The sequence below is a fragment of the Schistocerca serialis genome, chromosome 1 (assembly GCF_023864345.2).
Source record: "Schistocerca serialis cubense isolate TAMUIC-IGC-003099 chromosome 1, iqSchSeri2.2, whole genome shotgun sequence".
In the NCBI taxonomy this organism is placed as follows: Eukaryota; Metazoa; Arthropoda; class Insecta; order Orthoptera; family Acrididae; genus Schistocerca; species Schistocerca serialis.
Window position 1 is genome coordinate 1057127783 of NC_064638.1, and position 10404 is coordinate 1057138186.

The 10404-nt window shown below is 35.5% G+C and overlaps 1 protein-coding gene across 2 annotated transcripts in view; it reads left to right on the forward strand.

Moving 5' to 3' along the window:
- LOC126458917 (calcitonin gene-related peptide type 1 receptor-like) overlaps window positions 1–6973 on the forward strand; it is a 260388-nt gene extending 253415 nt beyond the window's left edge. For both annotated transcript variants that reach the window (XM_050095825.1, XM_050095826.1), the window contains 2 exons: window positions 413–593; window positions 6372–6973. In XM_050095825.1, coding sequence (XP_049951782.1) covers window positions 413–593; window positions 6372–6791 — 601 coding nt within the window. In that variant the 3' untranslated portion in view covers window positions 6792–6973. The remainder of the gene's footprint in view (window positions 1–412; window positions 594–6371) is intronic.
- Window positions 6974–10404: the final 3431 nt, after the last annotated feature.

Genomic DNA, 10404 nt, shown 5'->3' on the forward strand with positions numbered 1-10404 from the left:
TGGACAGAATGAGCTATAATTTGGAGTATTGAATGTGCTTTTAAGTAAGTATAACCATTACTGTCCTTTTGGTGTACTTGATGATGTACATCTATAAATGCTTTTGAGAGACAGACTGAAGTATGTGGAGTTATTTGCTTCATCTTACATGTATCTTTTACTTGCTCCTGACTTCCAGTTACAATTTATTCCCTGTTCTCTAGCAAATAGCTCTATTATTTATTGAGGCTTGTGAGTATAAAATGGCCATACACACATAGTTGTATTATATCAGTTTTAATTAACATTTTGCCAAAATGTAAACTTATTTCTGACAACAAATGGTTTACTATGTATTGTACTTCTTATACATTTTCCGAAGAATGAATATGTTAAAATTGGAATTAATTATTCATTTTTCTTTTCTTTGCAGAAGAACTACAAAAGCTACACTAATGCTGGCACCAGTTTTTGGTATAAATATACTGTTGACTGCTTACAGACCACAGCCTGACTCATGCACTGCTGAACAGGCCTACTATTTCTTCTCTTACTTCATGGAAGGAATGCAAGGCTTTATTGTAGCACTCCTATATGTGTATCTCAATAAGGAGGTCAGTTTCCTTCTCATGGTTTACTATCACAAAAAACAAGTAAATAATAATTCATACATTAACAATTGGACAAAGTATTGATTTTATTATTAATGAATTAACATTTGATATTTTCATGTTTGGCTACTGGTCTCAAATTTTGTTAATGCTTCCGTTTTTTGTTCTGCCTTGTATTGCGGCATCCATTATATATATATTTTTTTAAGATAGAATTGAAGTGATTGCAGAATTTAATTTTCACAGAGTTGTGAGTTGCATTGAGTTGTGTTCAATGAAGGCTGGACTTTTTTTCCATTATCCATGAATGACTGTGAATAATTGCAATCAGCAGTCTGGGGAAGAGTTTATATGGCATGTTATTAATGCTCAAGTTGATCATATAGATATTAATGATAATGTTACAATAGACAGAAAATCAATCCGCATTAGACAAAGGAAGGGAAGGAAATCAACCATGTGTTTATCAAAGCAACAGCCCTGCCATTTGCTTTAAGTGATGTAGAGGAACCACAAAAAACCTGCAGTCTTATATCTGGACATTGATTCAAACCTTCTGTTCAAGATTTTGAATGCAGTGCCTTAACCATAGCACCTCCTCATAACATGATTGGATTCAGCATTTCCTTAAAATTTCTAGTTTAAGATAATACTATGAAACTGGTGTGACAATTGCCTGAACTAGCATATCTTTTGGTCATTATAAGAATTATATCTGGTGATGAATATAATAGTATGACTAAAGACAAGATCTCAACCATTTGGCTGTTGTACAGACAGGAGTCAGACACACGGAAACACATATGTTCAACAACCTGCCAGTGCATATTAATTGCTGTGTGGTTAATGTGAGGGAAATTAATGCTGAATTAAATAACATTTTGTTGGGTGGTAATTAGTTATTTCACACATGTGTTCTGAAAATCCAATGATGGGTATTGCAGTACAGTTGATGTATTCTATAGATCCCAGAAAAAAGGGTCTCAGGGTCTATGGGATATGGAAAGAATCAAAGATGTACATTGTATTTACATATGATACAGTAAGTTTAATAATATGTATAGCCATCTGCAGACATTGTACAATGGATGGATGTTATCAGTATGTATACAATGATATTTAAATATGTAGCATAATCCCCCCCCCAGAAAATTATCCTATAGCTGAGGACTGAACGCACATAGCTAAAATAAATAGTTCTTAGACATGCATTATTGCATAATGACATGAGGACTTGAGGTGCATAGTATGTTGTGGATATCTTTCTTGACAGTTTCTTAACATATTCACTCTCCATTAACTGGCTGACAGTGTGCGGAGCTAAGAAATTTGTATCATGTTCATCATTTGTGGAGGTATCGTGAAGTTTTAAATCTAAACGATTCTGTTTACTGCTCATTCAGAATCACATACTGTTTGTTTTATTTATATTGATGGTTACTTTATGGTGAGAGGATCATTTGTAGACATTCTGCAGTGCTTCATTAGCATTTTCCAACACTGTTACTAGTATCTTGCTGATCATTAGTATATTACTCTTATGAACAAAAAAGTATTGTCTGTCTATGTCTGATACTGGGAACATATATTAGGATCAGTATTGCACCTAACACACTTCCTTGATGGACTTCAGTTTTAACATTCTGTGGATCTGATAGGAGCTTTCTATGGATTTAGCTCTTCTGAAGACATGTTACATCTCTACCCACTGTAATCTGCTCTGTAAGTACAAACAAAATCATTTATTAGGCACTCACATTACTCCTAACGCATCTTGCAACAGATTATAATGGTTGATTGTATCGAGGAATCACACAAGTTTAAGAAGAGGCCATCTACATAGCTGCCATCATCTCGTGCTTCTAAAATGATCTCTGTGAACCTGACTTATCATTATGACTATTACTGATATTGTCTTACAGTGCTAATACTAATTATAATATTGTGATTGTGATTTTTATTGGCCCCATAAAGCTATGTACTTGTAACACAGGACATGTCATTATGCTTAAAATCTTGACAATATATGTATAATAGGTTACACAGTAAATACATATAACAGCTTGCAAAGATTATATGTTATTCCACAATGCAAGTGACTTTTAATACATACATCAGAGTTTGAAAAAAAAAAAAAAAAATACAATTTGTGACATACTATTGTCTTCCAATGGTACATGGGTACTTTTAATTCTAGTTTATTTTCTAACACTAATTTCTAATTCTAGTTTCTCTTAATGTGGTAAATAAAATTTATCACTCACAAGATGAACTTTTGCTCACCATCTGCTCACATACTCATCCACAACACAGAACTTTTTTAGGGCTGCAGGGAACTACTTCTCAGTTTTGCGGTTTTGTAAGTGTCTTGACAATGCTTGTATTAATTTTATACTGGAGTATTTAGGTCATGTTTCAAAAACATGAAGTCTATGTGAAATGCAGTGAAATTGTTTTCTGTTCCTTGCGTTATTAGGATGAACAGTCTCTTTGGTTTCCAGTTTTGTGGTGTCTCATAACGCAGTCACAATGGCCGTGATTATTTACAGTGATGGGAATGTCAGAATATTGAGATCTTTGAAACAGTTTCTACAACATTCTTTTTGCTTCTTTTTCAATGTAATTTGAATGGCTTTCTTCCGTAGTATGAATATTCTTTTCATTGTGTGATGCTGGAGGTCTGCCATACTGTGATACCATATTGCATGTATGATTCAAAAAGTCCATGACAGACAGTGCACAAGAAGTCTTTTTATACATACTAAGGCAATTGTTTTAGCTTACTGGAAACAATATTTATGTGCTGCTTGCAATTTAGTTCACTGTCTATTGTTTCACTTATAAAATTAACTAAAATTACATTTGCTAGTTTTTTTCATCTAAAAAACATCCCCTTGTTCTTCATTTTGTTTATTGTTGAAAAACAGGTACAACTTTTTTTAGGTTAGTAATTGGCTTCTTTTCTATGAGCCACTGCACTCTGCTGTTGATTAATATGAAAGAGTTTTTCTCAAGTGCTTCAAAATTGTTGGAAAGATTTAGTACAGTCATGTCACCTGCGCACAGTATCATATTTTCATTTTCATATGTTTGTACATTATTTAAAAATAAATTGAAGAGATAGGTTCCATTACAGATCCTTGAGCTACTCCATGTTTCTAACTTCTTATCTCTATAAGTTTTTAATGGTTACATATTGCATCTTGTTACTGAGATATGATGTTATCCAGTCTGCTGCTTGTCCACAAATAATATAAATGGAAACATTAATTTTAAATGTTTTATAAAGGGAAAGCAGTAAATCTAAAAAAATGCCCATTCTGTTAAATTATGTACTTAACTATTATGTATATCTAAAAACAAAGATGTACCTACAAACAAAGATGATGTGACTTACCAAACAAAAGCGCTGGCACGTCGATAGACACACAAACACAAACATACACACAAAATTCAAGCTTTCGCAACAAACTGTTGCCTCATCAGGAAAGAGGGAAGGAGAGGGAAAGACGAAAGGATGTGGCTTTTAAGGGAGAGGGTAAGGAAAGACTTACCTTAGGGGGAAAAAAGGACAGGTATACACTCACACACACACACACACATATTCATCCGCACATACACGACACAAGCAGACCGACAAACCCACATCCTTTCATCTTTCCGTCTCCTCCCCTCTTTCCTGACGAAGCAACCAGGGGTTGTGAAAGCTCGGATTTTGTGTGTATGTTTGTGTGTCTATCGACCTGCCAGCGCTTTTGTTTGGTAAGTCTCATCATCTTTGTTTTTAGATATATTTTTCCCATGTGGAATGTTTCCCTCTATTATATTCATAACTATTATGTATGTACTACATTTTACTAAACATTTAAGTAACTACACGCTGATGCCAGTGGGGTTCTGTCTCAGTCTATATGCTTCAAAATTTAAAACCAGTTTAATACAGATATTAACATTAACCAGAATTTACAACCCTGAGTCCATATATTCTTAAAATTGTCGGAATGGCTAATAAGGCACTTTTTTCTTTGTTTTTCATTACCTGTGGATTTTCAAATCCTGTCAGATGTCTACCGACAAATCTTTGCGTCCGAACATGAAACTCAATTTTGAAGCCTACACAGATACATAATGTCTGTATGGAAATATTTTTGCACTTAGTATTTCAGTTGTGGATTTTACAGCTCACTACATGTTCAGACTTGTGACTAACTTCAAATATAATTAGATAGTAAATTCATTGGCAGCTGAATATAAGAATCCTAAGATCCCAGAAGAGGCTTTTGTGAGATGTTCTGTAATCAGCCATACATGATACTCTTACTCTGTACATCTGTAGAATAAATACTTTGACATTTGCTGCATTGCCGTAAGGCACTGTTGAGGAAAATTGAGCTACCAATCGTCTCTGCAGTTTATTACAGGGAGAACTGAGTTCTTTTGGTTACATTTTTCCATGTGCTGGTGCATTACTTATTTATCCATACAGATGCACAGGAAATTCAAACATGGAATTTCATTTGGTGCACCTCCATTACTCTCCAATCATTGTGCATGCAAGTAATGCCATTTCTTTGGATTTGTATACTGTGAGTTTTTGTAAGATTAAAAATCAAGCAGAATGCTGTGTACTAATTGTAAGGCTGCTCCACTGTTCTCCTGTTTATGTCAACTCCTTCAACCATTTATCAGATTATTTGGACTCAAGGCTGTAAATTCCATACAACACTTAAATTTGTATTAAACAGAACTTGATTTTACACAGACTCCATCATCTCACTATATACTGACAAAATTACATGAACTATTTGTTTGAGGTGTAGTATCAGTTAAAAATGGAGCTGAGTAGTATAAGAGGAGGAGCAATGGCGTTTTTCTGAGTAGCTGTTTTTCTCCTAATACACAAAGAAATACATAAAGTTATGTAGAAGTAATTTTGCAACTTTCAGTGTGAGCAGATTAACAACAGTCATGTTTTGTGTTAGTAAACTTCACAGAAGTAGGCTGCAGTGGCTGCTTCTGATGTTAATGTGCAACTCAATGTGTTCTTCATTTCTGAAGGCAAACCTTCAAAATGAAATTTATGGAACACGATGTGTGACTGAATGAATGAATGAATTTATGGAAGTGTTTGGACCCTTTATCAGTAAACATATATCTTCAAAAGACATAATGTATGCTGGTAGGTAGGCTACATCAGTCAAATATAGGGATTTCCAAATGATCTGTCATGCATAGGTACAAATGATGTAATTCAGTGTTATGTTCCATCCACATTATCTTAAAACTCTGTTTGGTCTCATTCTCAAAGAAAACATAGCAGTGACATTAATGCATTGTGCCTGCACTCATGTATCACCATGTGCATAACTTTATGACACATACAGTATGATTCATATTTTGTTTAAGATTTTTGGCTGTATATCCATGCTCCTTATAAACAGAATCTTCAACTAGTAGCTCTGTCACCACTGTGGGCACTTCCACATCATTACAACAGTGTGTGTCATCATTAACTTGGCCATTTGTATACATACACAATTTAGATTTCAGTTTAGAAGAGTTTGCTGAAACTGCAACACTTCTGTAAATAGTGTCCAACTTAACCATTTCTGTGCTTTAAACTGTGAATGTATGGTTAGACTGAAACCTTTACTGTGAATTGATTTTTTTCACAGCAGCCTAAAAAGAACCACGTTTGTACATTTGATCAATTTGCTGTAAGTTCAACTTGGTTTTCCAGCTTTGCTTTCACTTCAATAACTTTTTGTTTTTTGTTCACAGGTCCAGTCTTTGCTACAAAGATCATATGTGAATATGAAGATAAAAATATTTGATTTCTTCCGCTGTGATGATGCAACTGAAAGAGCACGACAGGAACTACATGTTCTTATCAGGCGACTGACTTTACTGACCAATGTCGATGGGTGGAATCAAAGCGTTCAAGAAGCCAATAGCAACAAAATGAAAACGCAGTCAAGTAATATAGAAAAGTCACCAACACTGAACCACAACAAAAATAGTGAAACAGTAACCATAAGGAACACTACAAGACCAAGAAGATTAACAATAACTTGTGAAGAGCCAACTGAAGTAGAAATTGTAGCTACTCCATCTGATCAAATTCACATGCAAGAAAATGGGTCATTGTCAAGGAGAGTAACAGTTACATTCAATGATCCAAGTGATTCTTCTGATCTTTAATCAGGAGTAACTACTATAACTTGATCATTTCTGATTAAAAAAGCATATTTTTGTTGCTGACAATAACTTTCAAGCTATTGTACATATACCAAATCACATGACTGACACATAAAAGTATTACAGTTTCATCACTTATCATCTCACTGTAGTATTTGTGTTCTAACTTTCCACTTTCATGTTAATTTATCTTCATTATTTAAAACTATCTCTATAAATATAACAGTTAATAAATTATTATTCTTGTATGAAATTATAGTTTTCTTTGGCTCACATTTTTAATCCAGTATGAGGGTTATGTTGATAAAGATAATATGAGAACTGTGCATGTATTAATTACTCTATAAGCCTCTAAATCACACATTTGTACTGCATATTTATAATGAGCTTGCTGTGAAACATACTGGAAACTTGTGCTCTTGTGTAGGTGCCTCTGAAATGTACACAAACTTGAAGAGGTTCATAACTGCTGAACAAGAAAAATTGAGCCAGATAGCATCATCTGGACAGCTAGACTGTGACTGGAATGGCAAAATAATTAGTTCAGATACTGAATTCTGTACAACAGATGGATAACCCCAGTAGCTAAATTTAATGCCTACCACTTCTGCCAGCAGTTTAGTGCTGTAAAGTTTTAAGTTACTCAGCCAAAAACATCACAATTATAGGCCTTGAAGTTTTATGTATTGACTTAATATTTATTTATTAATATTATATAGCCTGGGAAGGTGTAACAATAGGGGGTATTTTATTACATTTTATTTTTATCAGGATGTATATGCCCTGGGACAAACAGGAAATCTGGGAAAAGCCCAGGAATTTTTTCATCCAGGAGAAATCAAGGAAAAACGTGGGAGGTTTTTGGAATTTTGGGAATTTTTAATTGTTTTAATTTTTGGTTAAATTTTTTAAAATTTCAAGTGGTAAGAACTGATACTTTAACAAAGAATTTAACTTTAGGCCCACTACTTCAGAATAATACTGCAGCCGTAAAACATAAACAAGAGAATAACATGAAATAAAACTTCAGTTGCAAGGAACTGCTGTCAAAGTGTCTTTCTCATGAGCCTCGTTCCGATGAGTGTGATGAAGACTATGCAATACAACAAACTGTTCTCGGTGAGCATTACATCACAAATGTTTACATTTGTAACAGGTTGCAGGAAATTATGAATGACATTTGAGGAGCATTACTTAAAACTACATTTCATTTTACACCAGATGAGTTATGTTACTTATGAGAGTGTGCAATAAATTTCTTAAAGCACACAGCATTAGACTCTCATTTGAAACTTAACACAGAAGGCCAGCCAGCAACTTCGAAAAATTTCAGGGCCAAAAGCCCAGCCATTTATGCCATTAGTTACGATTTTACTGGCACAATTGTGTGTGATATATCTTAAAGGGTAACACATGTCAAAAAAGACCGAGTTTCAAAGTTAGTTATTTACTTTAATTCTTTCACAATTACAATTTATGCAATAATGACAGCAAAAAATATAATTACCCATAAAAAAAGTGGTAAATGGGTTCCTGAGCAATTTCACAATTGACTTTTCAATTCTATGGAAAAGTATGTGCTCAACAGAACATATTCAGATTGGTAACCTATGAAATGTTCAATGTGCAGCAGTGAAAATTATAGTCATTTTCGTTGAAATGTTCAGCTTTTGCAATTTAAGCTGCACTCTTAGGATCCTGTCTAACCACATCCTTGGAAAAAAACAACAAAAAATTTTTGACCAACAATATTTTATGTGGAAGCTTAGCTTTCCCAGTAGCTATACTTTGTGTATATGTTGATTTAAACCATTGACTTCCCGTATTTGTGCATGCACACTACTTAACAATGATGTTGCTGTCGTCTAACTATATCATGTATCTTGTGCTCTGAATATCTGCTGTCATTGGCTGGTGAGATCTACATCTACATCTACATCCATACTCCGCAAGCCACCTGATGGTGTGATGGTGTATGGTAGAGGGTACTTTGAGTACCTCTATTGGTTCTCCCTTCTATTCCAGTCTCGTATTGTTCATGGAAAGAAAGATTGGCGGTATGCCTCTGTGTGGGCTCTAATCTCTCTGATTCTCTTCACGAGATGTACATAGGAGGGAGCAATATACTGTGTGACTCCTCTGTGAAGGTATGTTCTCAACACTTCAACAAAAGCCCATACCGAGCTACTGAGCGTCTCTCCTGCAAAGTCTTGCACTGGAGTTTATCTATCATCTCCGTAATGCTTCTGCAATTACTAAATGATCCTGTAACGAAGCGTGCTGCTCTCTGTTGGATCTTCTCTATCTCTTCTATCGACCCCATCTGGTACGACCCACACTGGTGAGCAATATTCAAGCAGTGGGCGAACAAATGTACTGTAACCTACTTCCTTTGTTTTCGGATTGCATTTCCTTAGGATTCTTCCAATGAATCTAAGTCTGGCATCTGCTTTACCAACGATCAACTTTATAGGATCATTTCATTTTAAATCACTCCTAATGAGTACTCCCAGATAATGTATGGAATTAACTGTTCCAGTTGCCGACCTGCTATATTGTAGCTAAATGGTAATTTCTATGTATTCGCAGCACATTACACTTTCTACATTGAGATTCAATTGCCATTCCCTGCACCATGCGTCAATTCGTTGCAGATCCTCCTGCATTTCAGTACAGTTTTCCATTGTTACAACCTCTCGATATACCACAGCATCATTCGCAAAAAGCCTCAGTGAACTTCGATGTTATCCATAAGGTCATTTATGTATATTGTGAATAGCAATGGTCCTATGACAATCCTCTGCGGCACACCTGAAATCACTCTTACTTTGGAAGACTTCTCTCCATTGAGAATGACATGATGTGTTCTGTTATCTAGGAACTCTTGAATCCAATCACACAATTGGTCTGATAGTCCATATGCTCCTACTTTGTCCATTAAACGACTGTGGGGAACTGTATCGAACACGTAGCAGAAGTCAAGAAACACGGCATCTACCTGGGAACCCATGTCTATGGCCCTCTGAGTCTCGTGGGCAAATAGCACGAGCTGGGTTTCACACGATCGTCTTTTATGAAACCCATGCTGATTCCAACAGAGTAGATTTCTAGTCTCCAGAAAAGTCATTACACACGAACATAATATGTGTTCCAAAATTCTACAACTGATCGACTTTAGAGATATAGGTCTACAGTTCTGCACATCTGTTCGACATCCCTTCTTGAAAACGGGGATGACCTGTGCCCTTTTCCAATCCTTTGGAACGCTATGCTCTTCTAGAGACCTACGGTACACCGCTGCAAGAAGGGGGGCAAGTTCCTTCGCATACTCTGTGTAAAATCAAACTGGTATCCAATCAGGTCCAGCGGCCTTTCTCCTTTGAGCGATTTTAATTGTTTCTCAACCCCTCTGTCGTCTATTTCAATATCTACCATTCTGTCATCTGTGCGACAATCTAGAGAGGTAACTACAGTGCAGTCTTCCTCTGTGAAACAGCTTTGTAAAAAGACATTTAGTATTTCGGCCTTTAGTCTGTCATCCTCCGTTTCAGTACCATTTTGGTCACAGAGTGTGGACATTTTGTTTTGATCCACCTACTGCTTTGACATAAGACCA